Raw genomic sequence first — 15,865 nt, forward strand, 5'->3', positions numbered from 1 at the left:
GAAAGTTCAATCTAAGCAGCTCATGGCTATAAACTCTACTTTAGAGCGAATTAAAGCAGTCCAGAAATCTCAGAAATATAAAACTACTAAGCAAGCGATTCAGGGTCTTTTAAATATTGATATACTGACTGTACAGGATGTAAATTGATCTATCGCTGAGAGAAGGGCCAAAGATAAGCTAAAGAAGAAGAAGAAGGCAGATAAGGCATATAAAGAGGTAAATGGCTATCTTTCCTCTGTGCCCCCTGTGGAAGATCAAGGTCCTGCTTTGTATAGTGAAAAGGCAGAGGAATCGCGTAATCAGCTTTATTTTATAGATTCTACAGGTTCTAGGCGTTGAAATGCGAATTGCTTCAAAATCTGCCTTTACGGTGAAAATGCCTTTACGCTGCCGACCACCCACCGGCGAAAGGCGGTGGGTGGTCGTACAGTATCGAACTTCACGGAAACGATACTAATAACAGTATATCCATATGCAGTGCAGGTGATCGTGAACAGTGCCCCAGACGCCCTACAGCCACCATTGGTGTCCAGTCACAGTCAAGATTTATTATCCCGCTGCGGCGTAATCGGTCGAACCAGGGTCTTGGAATCGATCAGACGTCAATGACACCCCTTTATCGAGACCAGCATTTATAATGAGATTAACATGGAGAGCGGCCTACAGGCCTTCCTGAATCTCAGCGATTGATTTGAATCTCTGATCGCGCCATTCATTTAACGATTTGTCTAGGGGCGCGAGGGTTGGATTTTATGATCGTTAAAGAGTCGCACTCGATGCTGGGTACCAATACATCTCGGGAGTGGAATACCCTCCTCAGTTACCTAGTCGTCAATTGAATTTCGCCTAGTTGACACCGATGTATCTCATTCCATGCCGGGAAAAGCCTGACAGCAAACTTAAAATACTTCCTGCAGCGTTTGGGCCGCCACACCAGGGGCAACAGAGACAGTGCCGCATGCTCTTGTCTTGGGATCTGCCATACAATCACCACCATACCATCTCCCGACCATTTCCTTGGTCTCTATAGTAGCGACAACAACGCCAACAATGCTGGAACATGGATAATGCCAAATGTAGCAGCACCGGTACGCTTTATCTTTAAGAAACCAATATAATAAAGAAAAAGTGCCTGAGGAGCTGACACAGTGCCGAATCTAGAGTCGGTACGGAAACATCTTATCGGTAACCAGTTTATATTCTGATACAGTAACAATCTTCTTGCTCCTCCTGTATTGTATTCTTGTTCTATGTTCTTGATTGGTCTGAAAATTGTCAAGTTGTGTCGAGTCATAGATTCGATTAGATCCAGTATATTGACCTTACAAACGGCTACGCCTGACGCCAAGGAACATAACAATAATTAAACTCCAAAATTGTTGAGTCGGTGTAAATGTGTGTTAATACCCTTGGGGTTCATTCTAGAATCTGCGCTTGTCTCGCGAAACCACAACACCCTAGCAAGATAGTCGATATCTTTTACAGCCAAGCAGACCCGCAGCTATACCAAGCGTATTATTGTACACCCTTTAGCCTTCGAACTATAGGATTCTAGTATTCAAGGTCTCTATTATTAGAGGATTAGGCCTTCAACTAGACGTTCATGTAGCCTCTCGGTTTCTTGGTGTGATGGCGTCTATAGCTCGCGCTGTCCCGAAAGAAGCAATTTCGTTTGACGTCACGTAAGTGTTGGTTGGGTCTAGTTGTAGGGAAACAACTTGTTACGCACTGCAAGTCGCTCAAGCGATGATATGGCTTAATAGTGTAATGGTAGCGAACCCACAAGTCATCTCAATCCTCTCAATCCACTAGGCATCCTCGACCGGCGAAATTATACGCTAGAGACTTGGTATTGGTGGCGTCCTACTTAACTCTCCTAGGGCACTTATCACACTTTGACCAACTGCTCACAGAAAACGGTGGGAGACATGCACAATCCTTTTGCATTTCTCACTCGATACTCACAGGACCGGCGAGAAGCAAAGCTTTCTGTACAGCAAGTGTCGCCCGTAAGATTGCCCGCTTGGGCCGGAGCGAGGAGGCAATGTAGGTGTAATAATACTCATTGAAATTTGCTGAAAATGTCTCTAACTTCTCTCAGTTCTATGATTAACGGGGCATTGGACATTTGGTTTGTTGATCCGACTGCACACAAAGATGAGATCGCCCGCAGTCCTTTTCGTAAGGGCAACATTTTCGGAACAGTGGGTAAAATGCAAAAAGCTTCCGTCTGCCTTAGGGTTGTCTGTCGTTTGAGGAAGGAAATCACCGAGGAGGATCGAGAGGTGAAAAGCTCGGCGACGGAAGACTTTGATGAGATTATTGCTTTTTGGGCTCGTTGATTGGTCCCCTTCTTTTTATCTGCAAACAGTATGCAATTAATAATTTCATGACTGATGCAATTTTGGCTGGTCCTCGTCTGCCTAGATAAACATTATCCCCAGTACTTCTGTGATATTCGGTTCTTTACTTGCTGCCAGTGGCCTCCACTTTTATCTTGTCGACCAGAGTGGGTCAAGATTATCCATTATTCAGCATTCGCTCGGTCCTACTTTAGTCCATTCTGTTTACCTTTCTTATTCAGTTCTCCTAGATAGGTTCAGGAAGTTAGAGACCTTACTTTCAATGCAGATACACAATTATGGCTCTTGAAAGAGCCTATAGGATTTTGGGTGCCTACAGGTTAGGGCGCTATGGGACGCGGCCATGCTAGACCGGATCAGGGCATGGGAGCGGAAACCAACCCCGCAAATCAGCTCCACAGTTGAACGTACGACCCGGAACACCAACTCAGTTCTTCCCTCATTTTGCTCACTGCGCTATCAAGTCATATCAAGTTGACTCAAATCACTTCCCATGGCTATCCGTGAGACCAAGTATCAACCACCAAACAAAGACACCTGTAGATAACCTTCTGCGGAGAGTGTTTGGGCTGTCGATATAAGAGTAGTACACTAACAAAAGAGTAACAAGTTTTCCCGGGTATCCGTGCTTGCATTTTTGACAGGGGTGGGCTTCTCATCAACTCTGAAGACATAATAACTTTATCCACGAACCAACTGCTCGAGACGTACAAAAGGGCTGCCGTCGACCCGTCAATTCGAGCCCAGCCATAGGTATTCCAGTCTCGACAAACGGCAACACGTTCCACAATTAGGCCCAATTTGCCTATCTCCCGCGAATAATCCGCTCGTGAGTCAACTGAAAACATGTAACGTCACTTTTCGACTTGCGAGCCACTTCCTGGGGCGGAGAAGATTTTGTCGACCCTCAGCCAGGCACGCAGTGCTTCTTCGAGGGACAGAATCGAGCTGGCATTAGCATCCAGCACCGGATATATATTTCGTGGCGCTGCAGTTGTTAAATTTGGCGGCAGCAGCCTCTGGCGCAAAGCCTATATTGCCCCTTGAATTTCTAGTGTTCGAAGACAGCGTGATCGGAGCAGAGGCCAGAAGACGGGCCGGGATGAGAGTTGTTTGAATACCACACCCAGGTGTTGCGGTCGAGTACCAAGCAAGACAAAGGGAAGCCCTGGCCAGGAGGATTGGGATAATCGAGATCGGAGATGAAGGGCAACCCGGTGATCTGGATAACAGCTAGGCTGAAAGTATACTAAGTTTAGAGCACCTTGACTATAAGTACAACATTGTGCTACTGCCATGAGTATTATTAAAGGAGAGTGATAATAAAATTAAAGAATATATGAAATTACTTGACAGGACTAAGAAAGGTATCTTTGATATATAGTAAACACTGTGGACTTGGAGTTCTCGGATAATATAGCTCTAGTTTTATGACTTTTATAAGTTACACGAAGTCTCCATCTAATTTCTCAAGGCCTTTGATATCAAGACTGCCGGAAACTCGAGATGCCGGAGAAGTAACTGTCTGTCTCTTAGACAATGTAAGTCAGTGCTACAACTTCTACAGCTTCAGGTAGGTGCCCCAAAGGTCTGTAAAATCTAATGCTCCGGTTCTGGCGCCAGAATGTTAATTATAGAATGGATTGAGATAATTTGTCACAGGGGTGATACCCTAGATATGGAAAAATTTTGAAGCCAAAACGATATACTGGATAGGACCGGTTTTCCGCGGGAGCGCGGTCCAGCTATTATATTGTGGAACACTACATCCTACAGTGGCATACACTTCCTCAGAGTATGGGAGGACAGTGGGGTCCTGATGGACGATGAGATCCTATTGGACAATAGAATGCGAACAGACTTGCGGTCGCTAGGCGGCACCACCATGGGCCCTACTGTGTAAGAATGTCGCACGCTGGGTATGATGCAGTTAGCCTGGGAAACCCATGGGTGAACCGAAAAAGTGAAACCTTCAACCTAACTCGCGTTTTATGGAGATCTAGTCAACTCCATGTCGAATTATGACAAGTGCATGATTTACCGCCGTCGTGGTCAACAGGCCCGGCTCGCCGCCAGTTGACCGTCGCACAGCAAGCCGGACGTACGTCCATAGATCCAGGTCAAGCTTGGCCTCTTATCCCCACAAGTCGGTCCAAAACGGACCCAAGTCGCCGAATCTGGTTGTTATGGATTACAATACATACATGGATTCACAAAAATCTCATGTAAATCTCTAAAAAGGTAGTTTAGCCCGGTTTCACTTTAGGATTACTGAAACAACCAGAGAGTGTAAGTGATGACACCAGTTTCCGGAAGCACAGTAATAGATCTTCTTCAATGACCACGGCTTCTTTCTCTCGTTTGCGTTGACTTCTCCTTTCTTTCAGTAGCTTCAAGATAGGAAAAATCACGGGCTAGGTTTGCTGATATTGTTTCATTCAATTCCTTCCCATTCCTGGGACCGCAGAGATGAGTCTTGGCCGAGTAGTCCGGGTTGAAAGAGGATTTGCGAGTCCAAGTCCAGGCAACTTATTAGGTGGCATTCTGGATGACTCTTTTAGCGGGCCGAAACGCAAGAGTCCTTTCATTTATAAGGATCCATGGCCGGAGATATCATGGTGGAGCAGTTGGCCCATTGTATACGGAGTGACGGGCGAACTGGTCCGAGACTCTCCCATCTGGACCAATGCGGATGATTCGGAAGAGGAGATCTGTGGTTCAATGAGTATCACCCGGGCCAGTAAATCAGTCCTGGCAGATCCAGTCCGCGAAGAGTTCAATATGACAACAGCCTACCCAGCAGAGCCGCGTTCTCCGGCCCGCAGCCCGCGGAATCCGATGCGGGTCATCCACCAAGGGACTCAGAGAGGCCCACTGCTTCTCACGCCATGCAATCTACACACCGTTGTGCGCAACCGGCAAGGCTAATACTTAAATAACACAGGTAATAGGAGAGATACAAGCGAAACAGAGAGCCCAAGCGTATCTAACAAAGTTAACAAATTCGAAGACGATATATATATATATATTAAGAGACTACTCGATGGTATCTGTTATTGTAGATAGAAAGAACTTCAGGATGTACTGAGTAGTCCAACTAGCAATTCAGGAATGGCTTAAAGCTCATAACCGATTTGAGGACTGAAAAGAACACTTTATTTGAAGGCTTTACAGCAATTTTCTAACAGGAATATTCGAGAACGGGATAGAGCGCCAAGTGCTATTTGCCTATATACAATGTACAGTCTCGCAGGAGGCATATACATAATATAAGATAAATGGGCATCGTTTGCACGAAGTAAAGGGGATTTCATCAACGTCGAAAGAATGGCAAAGAAAGCGAAGAACGCAAGGAAAGACCTACTTGATCCGGATAATGAGACGCTTAGAAGTTCCGAAATGATCGGATTGGCATATAAATTTGGGGATCAGTGGAAGAAGGCAGAAGAGCTACAGGGGCAGGTGATGGAGATCCACAAGCGGGTGCTCGGGCTCGAGCATCCTGACACTCTGACGAGTATAGCCAATCTAGCACCGGCCTTAATTGTCCTCAGGTTAGGACAAAGCTGCCTTACCGGTGATGGATGAATGTGCTCGACTCCGCAGCCATCAATTGGGCCCTGACCACCCTGAGATGCCTCTAGAGCAAGCCCTGGCTATGAATCCATCCATGGCAACGGGAACCACATGGAGTCCTTTTTTGAGAAAGCGTTATGATTTCGGCTTTTCCCACGAGGGCAATCGTAGACCAACTGGCATCTCATGCTGGGATAATCAAAGTCAAAAGAAACAATGTTATGGAATATTAACCGTAAGTAAAAACGGCCACAGACCCGTTGACACATATTCATGCAACCCCTGTGCAACTCCTAACTCAGAATTCCTACCCGCGGGGAGAGAATAGCTTTGAGTGACATTTTTTTTTTGTTTCGGTGGCATGGCCGCTGGTACCGATTTTACCCATCATTGGAAAGGTCTCCAGTTTGGGTAAATCAAAATATGTACAAGCATTTCTTCGTGACAGAGCAATGACACGCCGTTGTTTCCTTTCGCGATCGCTGGATATACATAGAAGGACGACTAGGACAGCCTTAGAGCTAACTATTAGATCAGCAGCTAACTAATCACGACCCAGATCATCCGATAAAACGCCACTTTCTATCCTCGCGTGCAAGACTCCCATGCGATCGACTAGTAGTTATGAAGGACACCGCGATTTCATGAAATGAAGCCAGCCCAGTAAGAGCCCGGGCCTCGGCTTTTAGAAACCCAACTATGTTTTTTTTTTTTTTTTTTTTTTTTTAAAAAAAAAAATGGGTCTTAGAAGATGCACGCCGATTATGAATAGGTGCCGACAGGCCAAACTTAAGCTACTAACTTAAGACCGGTGACATCCTCGCAAGCTTTGACGACGACCTCCTGCAAATGTTCGTCCGCTGTCACTGCGAGAGGTTCACCAATCTTCCTGTTGGGTTCAAAATACACACCGGTGAGACTTTGATCATAATCCCCTTCGGCCAGCATGACATATGTCTCGACACCATCCTCCAGCTTGTTGATAGCGCTTTGACCTCCAATCTTGGTAGCAACCCATCCAGGATGCACAGCCGTGACCGAGGTGTTATTAAACCGCCTTGCCACCGCATTAGCCAGAAGCATGACATGAAGCTTCGAATCGCAGTATGCGGGAAAATCCTGGAATTCCTTTTCCCCGCGCTCAAACCAGAAAATATCCTTCACGTCCGTGTGGGCTTCTCGGTGTAGGACAGAAGCGATAAATATAAGCCGCTTGGGCTGCGTAAGGAGACAGGAGAGAATATAGGGTGCGAGAACGTTGACGAAGACCATAGCTGGCACGCCAGTATCTGGCGTCTTGCGGAAGGGTCCGTAAAGTAATCCGGCATTAAGAATAACGGCGTCGAAGGTACCAATCGCGTTTGCTTCCTCGGCCAGTTTGCGCGTCTCTGCCACACTTGTCAAGTCTGCAATCAGCACGCCAGCAGCTCCTGGGCATTTTGCCTTGGCATCATCTGCGCGCTCTTGGCTACGCGCATGAAGATAGACGGTGTGATTACGCTGAACCAGCTGACGGGCAGCCTCGAGGCCAAGGCCATCCGTAGAGCCTGTTATCAGGATACGTGCCATTTTGCGGCAATTGGTACCCTTGAAATGAGAATGGTGGTATAAAGATGTATTTTCAACGAAGGCACGCAGATGGCCAGATGGGACTATAAATCTCCAAGGGCTTCAACAAGGGGAGTGAGAACAGAGCCTTATTTGAGAGAATATTGCCCAGACCACGGCTGAAGAGAAATCACATCCGATGCTGCGGTGGTAGAAGGAGAGATTTTCAAGCGCGGGGTGAAGATTTTCAATGAAAAGGTGGGTGACGGCTTGCCGATTGACAGCAAGCGGGGAAAACGGGTTTCTAAGATTAGAAAGTCCTAGAAAGCGGCAGAATAAAGTATTTTGGCCCCATTATGATATTTAACGATCCGACGCGCCGAAGAATTGAGCGGCGATAGCGATATCCGAGGAATCTTAGCACCGCAGGCGGAGCCACAGATATCGCAATCTCCCGACTTTTGAGCACAGCGAAAAACTCGTCGATTGGATTGAGATCGGGCCGATAGGGAGGAAGATAAACCAATTCATTCCAGCATCCGCACACACCTGTGCAATCTGCGCTGGGTGATGGAATGATGCGCTTTGTCCATGACCAGGACGGATTTACGTTCTGGCCATCTGCCGCAATGCTGGAGCAGCTGGGCTGTGATATTTCTGAAAACATCGGCATCCGTAGAACCGCGGAATACACGCGAAAGAACGATCCCATCCTGCGCATACGCACACAGTATCTGATATCGTGATCGCCACGAAACTGTGTTACTTGTAAAGGAGCCTGGCCAAGAGGTGCCCACCCAGTGCACCTAAATCCGACCCGTTTATCACACCCAAATTCGTCAACATATACCAGGTGGTACGAATGATACTCCGACAAATTATGTAGGTAGTAGTCTCTCGGATCCGTATTCTGCTCTTTAATACGCTGTTACGCTGCCTCTTTAGACCAACCTATCACTATCAGGGCTCTTTGAATGCTGGAGGTTGTAACTATGGTTTGAAACTTATCCCATAGGAAGACAGCCATCTCGTCGAGGTAGAGACGAGGCTTCTCAGAGAGGTAATCACATAGGGCATGCATCAGCAGCGGATTCATGGTTCGTTTTCGACCGACCCGGTTCTGGGGCGCAGAGATAGTTCCAAATTGGCGTAAGTTTCTGCGAAGATTAATGATCGTAAGCCTAGAACATTCAGTTTCGTCGGCAATCTGAGACGTGGTAACAGACTGATTCTCTATCGTATCACGGACCATATGAAGCTTCGAAACAGGGAGCCTTGGAGCCATGTCGTTTGGAATGATTTTGGATACGGCAACCTCCAAAGAAATGGGTGGTGGGAGAGGAAGTTTGGCTCCGGCCACGGGTAGAGGATGGGCACACTGGGTAGCATGCGTATAGCACTTTCGTGTAAAATACATCTTGTTCTGTCTTACTATCGTACTGTAAGATACCATCGCTCGGTCTAGAAAGCGGTCTGAACAGCGGGGCCTTGAGAGCCTATCCTATCAGAACTCACGGCCCTCGGGTTTATTTTCCAGGAAGAGTGTCAAGGTATAGCTGAATTCGAATATTACTATATTTTTCACCCTGTTTAGCATGTTACTTGATCAGTAACCCTGGAACAGGTAAACTCATCTGCAAACAACAGCCATCGTCTTACGGCATAGAAGTGGAAGGGGAAAATGAATGCGCCCTAGTGTCGGAAAACCTGCCGAGTGAAGTAACGAATAGGAATTGCTTTACTAGGGTTACAGCGCCAAAGGGGTCAGCATGTTTTCGAGAACATGTAGCCCGCCACGTCATAATTGGAAAAGGATATACATAAAAAATTGAAGAAGAAGAAAAGGAATAAAGCACGAGAAGGAAAACAGGGGAACTCTTGTTCTATAGAATTTTTCGCTTATATTTCTGGACATTACCAAGTTTAACTTGTTATATACAAGGGAAGAAGAAGAAGAAGAAGAAGAAGAAGAAAAAGAAGGTAAAAGACAGCAGTAAAAAGAAAGGTGGATGGCTAAACATGAGTCTGCCAATGATATTTATTTATCATCGAAGAATAACTTTAGACTACAGCGGACCTCTGAGGAAGTGCGTAGCCAAGTTCCTACAGATAAAGTACGTACTATTGCCTTAAGGCCGTGATAATATTGTGAATGTGTAGAACACTTAAAAAAGGGGCATTGCATCATTTGACTATATGTCGGTCTGTCAAAATGGGCTGGGATGGGAACGGAGCTGATCAGCATCTCAGCCCCTGAGTATGAGATATCTATGTGCTGTACAAACAATATCGCATAGACCAACCCTTAGCCAGTGGACCAATGGTCTAGTTTACGCAACCCAGCTGCAGCACTAGGTTTACATTACACATTGGACGCGACTTTTATACTGGAACAGGCTTGCATACAGTAATAACATAACAAGGGCACGAAAATTTATAATATCCACGATTATAGCAGGAACCGCTGCTTCACATAAATTGGAAAGGATTTGGTTACTCTACCTCTTCCGCAGGGGCTATGTACCCCAAAATTTTCATTCTTGTTACGACAGATGAACTCTAAGCCCGCAAGGGCAGACTGACCCGAAAGTGGGTTAACGTATGCATTGACAGTCTGGACATCTCGAACTGTCCGCGGTGAGGGCCGGAAAAGGGCGGAGTCCATGGTTCGGGCTATGTTTATCGTAGACATACGACCGTGTGCTGCTCAAGTTCGCTGTCATTCTAAATAGACCACAGGCTTTATAGCCCCCACAAACCTCACAAAGAAAGAAAAGTTGAAAAAAATAGATTATAAAGGTAATCCTTATATCACAGGATACAAAAAGCTCACTTTGCGGGAACTCCCGTTCCAGATGGATGAAGATGCCTTCTGCCCTTCTGCTGGGGATCAGAACTTGTACTAGGGTTTTGATACTGACATAATTAAGAAACTATGGTACATCACCTGTAATAGACCCTCTAAATGAAGTTTAAACCACACGCAGCATTACCAGGAACGGAAACAAAGGGAGTTGAGTAGATACATAAAATCAACGCAAGGAAAAGAAAAAGGATTACTCCGCCTAGCTCTTTCTCGACGCCTTGCTATGCTTTGGCACACGGGCCAACCAATATATCAAAACAGCGGCAAAAATGTTGAAAGCAATATACACCCACATGAGTCCGAGGTTTCGCCAGGCATCTGAGAAGCTGATAGACAAATGGTGCAGAAAGGTGTCTGTAGAGCTGGCGGGGCAGAACGCACAGTCAGCCGTCGCTTCAGCATCTCGCAAATATCCGCCGCCGTTGGCGGCAATGAAGGGATTCATATATTGCCCGCAGGTTAAATTGTCAGGTGGATTGAAATGGAGAAACTCCAGTGAGTCACAGCTCACAGAGGTACCAGACACACCAGTGGAAAGCATCCCAGATATAAGATACGTAAAGGGTGAGACTCGATACATGAAAATCCAGAAGCCCGGCATTTGTTCTGGAGTTGCGAGTACGCCACAGAAGATGAGGCACAGCGAGAACAAGACAGTAGCGACGTTGCCTGCCGTTTCTGGAAGCTCAATACCCGCAATAATCATATGGGCAAATGTTGAGGTGAACAGAAGGAACGTCCAGATAAAAAGAAACATCAGTCCACCACGTTCAGTCACAGCCTGTGTCGGTTTTGCATTGTTATAGAAGCCGATGGGATAGTACCAGCACAAAAACATGAGCACTGACATAAGTGTGTTCCATGGAAGCTCCACAATGATATTTGCTGTCATAAAGGCTTTCCAAGAATACGTTTTTGATGGACGCTCGCGCACTTCGTATATAGACCGTTGGGTAACAAAATGCGGCATGATTTGCTCAACCAGGTTACCAAAAATGGCCAGCAGCATAAAGACACTGAACATCTGATTCTGCAGGCCTTGAAGCGAATTCTTAGCATCGAAGAAGGAGAAGCCAATATAAAGTCCTGATAGAACACAAAGAGCGGCTTTAGACCAGATGTAACTTGGCGTGCGGTAATATTGTGAAAACACACGTTTCAAGCATTCCCAAAGTTGTATGTAGAAGGGTGCAGCATATTCCCTGAATTCATCTACATTAGTATTGTTCTTGGTTGGAGTACCATGCAATCCGGATTTCAACTCAGTGAGATGATGCTTGACCTTCGCGAATTCGGGGCTTTGACGCCAGACTTGATGCCAATCTATGTCGCTATGGGAGCCAGGAGCAGCTCCAATAACATCCAACATCCATTCTGCTGGATTCTCTCCAGGTGATAATGGATGGGCCCCATTGCGCTCAAAGTATTTTGCCAAAGTTGTAGAATTTTGTCCAATCTCGCCAAAGTAGATAGTCTTCCCACCTTTAGCCAGAAAGAGAAGACGATCAAATCGTTGAAACAGCATGGCTGAGGGTTGATGGATAGTACACAGAATAGCTTGGCCATGCTTGGTCAATGTATCAATTAGATCAAGGATCGACCACGAGGTCTGGCTATCCAAGCCGGATGTGGGTTCATCTAAAAACAACAGAAGCTGCGGTTTAGCTGCAAGCTCCACTCCGATAGTCAGCCGTTTACGCTGCTCAACATTCAAGCCTTCCCCAGGAACTCCAACTACTGCATCAGCGTACGTTTCCATGCCCAGAAGTGCAATAACCTCCTCAACATAGTCAAGCTTTTCTTGTCGGCTGATATGCGCGGGCTGGCGCAATAATGCACTAAAACGCAGGGCTTCACGAACTGTAGACGTAGCGAGATGTAGATCCTGCTGCTGTACATATCCTGTTTTCCGCTGGAAGGACTGATCCCGGGGACTTCCATCCACAAGCATTTCCCCTGTAATCACACCAGTCGTTACACGGGTAGCAAGGACGTCGAGTAAGGTTGTCTTCCCGGCTCCTGAAACACCCATAAGAGCCGTGCAAGTTCCAGGCTTGACCCAACCGTCCACGTGGTCAAGAATCCTCCGTGACTGTCCCTTAACCTTAATGTCATAGCAGACATCCTGCCAGTGAAAGATAGCCGTTTGTCGTTGAATCTTGGCTCCAGTCTGAGAAGCCAAAGTTTTGCCGTTAGGGGCTGCAGCGGGGCCAGTAGGTGACTCCTCATCAGACCCTCCCGATACTGATTTTGGCAGTTGGCCACGGCGGAATAGCAGGACCTCGCCCTTTGGCTTCTCCTCCGATATATATTCCGTGGCAAGAAGGTAAATAAAGCCGAAGAAGACCATAAATCCTATAAGGATTCCCATGTTTCGCCACAAATGGCGTCTTGTATATTTAAAACTTTGTTCCAAATAGCGGGTACCCTGCACTACCGTTGATCCAGGCTCTGCCCCAACAGTGTCACAAATCCGATTGTTTATAGAAACACTGTCGTATGGACCCCCGGATGGCATGATTGTGGCACATTCAAATTCTCGACCATTAAACTCATTCACCATAAAGCTCTCAAACGCATATGCAATTGGATTAATATAGTTCATCCAACGCGACCAACCTAGCATACTCCGTGTTGGGATCACGAATCCTGTATATATCATCATTCCTAGAATGAGAATTGCAGCGGGTACCAAAGCCTGAGACAGAGAACGTGATGATGCTGCAATTGTTCGGAAAATCATTGACATTGTGAACGTGGTCACAAGGGAGAATATCCAAAATGTAAACCATGCCCCCGCATCGCGACGTAAATTGGTCATAAAGTAGATCGGAAGATTAAATGTAAATGAATTGAGAAGCTTATATGGAATATCGCAGACCATAGATGCAACTGCTTCCGTAAAGGGGTGGTAAAATGCGTACCTTGATTGCTTCTCTACAATAGGCCGCTGGGCGTACAGGGTCAGGATTTCCAACGCACTCGAGAATGCACTGAGAAGCACCGCATAAAATAGTAACACCCCTCTGGAGTAAAAGCTGGATGTGTTATTGGGGAGGTTGTAGAAAACAGAGGCTAGAATCAAGGAGATAGTAAAATTTCCAATCAATGCCGTTGCGGTCATACTGAAATCAGCCCGAAGACGCTGGAATCCGCGGCCAATACACAGCGAGGTTTGATCCCACACTGAGATTGCGTACGGAGACTGGACCCGTTGGCGCTTAGCTTGAATTGTCTTTCTCGCGCTGACAAATTTCTGATACGATTCCCCACCCACGGGGTATTCCATTTCAAACCGTTTAATCTCATCGACAAGTTGGTGTCGCGCTTGGCTTTGCTTCCATACTGCAGCAAATTCGTCCGGTGTACGAGGAACACGATCTTCAAACCCTGGGCGAGCCTTGCGTTCATTTGGGCTTGTCAGTGAGGTCAAGAAGTCGGCTGTTGTCTGGCGCTCCGGACATTCAAAGCCTAAGTTTATAAAAAACTGTTTTGCCTGACTGGTGGGTCCGAAATAGATTTGCCGGCCTTCATAAAGGACTGTCACTTTGTCAAACACATCGTATGCATTCTGAGACGCTTGATATATTGCAACGCAGACCGCTGTTCCGGCATATTTGCTAATCAAAGCCAGGTTTTTGCAAAACTCCAGCGCATTAGCACTGTCTAGGCCTCGGGTGCTATTATCCCAACATTGAATAGGTGCTTGACTCAATGTGGCCTCGGCAATACTGACTCGTTTCCGCTCACCACCGCTTACTCCGCGGACAAAATCATTTCCCACGCGGGTATTGACGGTGTGAGACAGACCTAACATCGCCATAACCACATCTCTCATGTGTTGAGCGTACTGATCCGGAGTGACCCCATCTAAGAGATGACGTGGGGCTCTAGCATGCGCTGCAAAGGAGAGCGTGTCCCCAACAGTCAGGTTGGGAAAATGGACATCCGTCTCGGCCGTATAGATCGCCTCGCCCTTGAAGGCCTTTTGCATCTTGCGCACAGGAATGCCTGTTCAGATTAAAAACAACATTAGACTAGTGAAGAAACTTGGATAGTGAAGGGGACCGCAGTCCTCACCCTGATAATTCATAACCGCCTCCTTGGATATTTCAATACCGTTCATCTCCCCGGCGATCGTCTTGAGGAACGTTGAACATCCACTGCCGGGCCGACCAAGTACTAGTAACATCTCGCCACTCTTCACCATACCATCAAAGTTGCGAAGAATCTCAACCTTCTGGCCCTTCTGGCCTATCAACCAGCGGAATAAACTACCAATTCCAAGGAGAGAGTTGAAGACGTCTTTCTGATAGTCTGTGGGATAGCCAAATCCATGGATGCTAAGATTCCGGAAGGATACACCGACAGTGAACTCTGGATATCGTTCGGGATCTCGCGATTGAATTGCGAGAAGGGTTTTAATCCAATCCTTCGGCTTGAAATTCGGGCTGTGGGGATTGATTGTTGATTCTGCACCCTTTTCCGCAAATGGGCTGTCCAGCGAGCTGGACAACCGGGTCGACTCGCGGGTGAGTTGTTTCGCCAGCTCTCCCACTTGATGCTCCATGGCCTCTGTGCTCTCACGATCCAGTTCATGCTCAGTCTCTTCGTATTGGACCCCTTCAAGGTGGGCTAACGGCGCAGCGCCCTGGACCATGTCATTGAGCTCCATGTTGATGTCTTCTTGAGGCGTATTGTGGCTAAGCACCGCTTGCAACCGTGATGGTCTTGGGCTGAAAGATCCAAGATACGACATTATCGCTGCAAAATGGTGTGTCAGTATGCACCACCATGTCAACAGTAGGGTTCATAGGATCATACCCAAGGGCACGAGGGCTGTCCTGTGTTGGGCAAAGACGACAATGGTAAGAAAGGTGCGACACCGCTAGCGTTGGAAATGCGGTTTCTGGCCACGTTATCTCCAAATAAGGTCCTTTTCGACACCATGTGAAGAACTAGTCTCCTTTAACATTAAGACCTTGGATTTGTGGTCGCGTTGTATCAGCGGAACAGAGATGATGTTGATGAAAGTGATTGCTAATCCTCCGTGGGAGGCAAGTAATTTATATTCCTTGCAACCATAAGGCTCAATAAACAGAGACGACAAGATGCCTATAAGATTCCTGCCGAAACTATCGTTCGCACTTGGTTGTGGGCGCAAGGCCCCAGTCAACCGTTCCAGAATAAAGAAGACCCGTGAAGTCCGAACTTATGACCTCACCGCAGAGGATATCCGACGACGTGCCCAAAAACGTCCCCTGAGACTATTTGCCTGGGTTTATCCCATCTTCTTCCAGATGGTCCTAGAGATAGATCACCCAGTGATTGGTTGGAGCGGGAAAGCATGGGTGGGCTCGCAATCGGACCGGGATACTGTGGGGCCCTTCGAACCCTCGTTCGCACTTTCGGACCTTGCGCGCATCGGGGCCCGATCATGCATGTAGCACCATCGATCCGCTCATGAACAAGGTTTGTCAACCCTAACCAGCCCCGAAACAATCAGATTGT

General features: G+C 46.9%; 5 protein-coding genes across 5 annotated transcripts; 3 read left to right on the plus strand and 2 right to left on the minus strand.

Moving 5' to 3' along the window:
* Window positions 1-1,827: 1,827 nt before the first annotated feature.
* BDW43DRAFT_287952 (uncharacterized protein) lies at window positions 1,828-2,400 on the plus strand. The gene has a single exon (XM_032043216.1). The coding sequence runs from the start codon at window positions 2,083-2,085 to the stop codon at window positions 2,341-2,343; it is 261 nt and encodes an 86-aa protein (XP_031896436.1). The 5' UTR covers window positions 1,828-2,082; the 3' UTR covers window positions 2,344-2,400.
* Window positions 2,401-4,833: 2,433 nt separating this feature from the next.
* BDW43DRAFT_314800 (uncharacterized protein) lies at window positions 4,834-5,292 on the plus strand (the record flags this gene model as incomplete). Its single annotated transcript, XM_032047907.1, has 1 exon — window positions 4,834-5,292. The coding sequence occupies one exon, from the start codon at window positions 4,834-4,836 to the stop codon at window positions 5,290-5,292; it is 459 nt and encodes a 152-aa protein (XP_031896437.1).
* Window positions 5,293-6,498: 1,206 nt separating this feature from the next.
* BDW43DRAFT_187010 (putative short chain dehydrogenase/ reductase) lies at window positions 6,499-7,653 on the minus strand. The gene has a single exon (XM_032038963.1). It carries the CDS (start codon window positions 7,507-7,509, stop codon window positions 6,730-6,732), a length of 780 nt encoding a protein of 259 aa, XP_031896438.1. The 5' UTR covers window positions 7,510-7,653; the 3' UTR covers window positions 6,499-6,729.
* Window positions 7,654-10,553: 2,900 nt separating this feature from the next.
* Window positions 10,554-15,113, minus strand: BDW43DRAFT_322088 (pleiotropic drug resistance family ABC transporter; the record flags this gene model as incomplete). Its single annotated transcript, XM_032049484.1, has 2 exons — window positions 10,554-14,365; window positions 14,435-15,113. 2 exons carry the CDS (start codon window positions 15,111-15,113, stop codon window positions 10,554-10,556), a joined length of 4,491 nt encoding a protein of 1,496 aa, XP_031896439.1.
* Window positions 15,114-15,465: 352 nt separating this feature from the next.
* Window positions 15,466-15,801, plus strand: BDW43DRAFT_314804 (uncharacterized protein; the record flags this gene model as incomplete). Its single annotated transcript, XM_032047908.1, has 1 exon — window positions 15,466-15,801. The coding sequence occupies one exon, from the start codon at window positions 15,466-15,468 to the stop codon at window positions 15,799-15,801; it is 336 nt and encodes a 111-aa protein (XP_031896440.1).
* Between the last annotated feature and the right edge of the window lie 64 nt (window positions 15,802-15,865).

Source organism: Aspergillus alliaceus (genome assembly GCF_009176365.1).
Source record: "Aspergillus alliaceus strain CBS 536.65 unplaced genomic scaffold BDW43scaffold_51, whole genome shotgun sequence".
Classification (NCBI taxonomy): domain Eukaryota; kingdom Fungi; phylum Ascomycota; class Eurotiomycetes; order Eurotiales; family Aspergillaceae; genus Aspergillus; species Aspergillus alliaceus.

What these genes read in the sequence shown, in the direction of transcription:
- BDW43DRAFT_187010 (XM_032038963.1), bottom strand. Translation starts at nt 7,509, where the DNA reads ATGGCACGTATCCTGATAACAGGCTCTACGGATGGCCTTGGCCTCGAG.
- BDW43DRAFT_287952 (XM_032043216.1), top strand. Translation starts at nt 2,083, where the DNA reads ATGTCTCTAACTTCTCTCAGTTCTATGATTAACGGGGCATTGGACATT.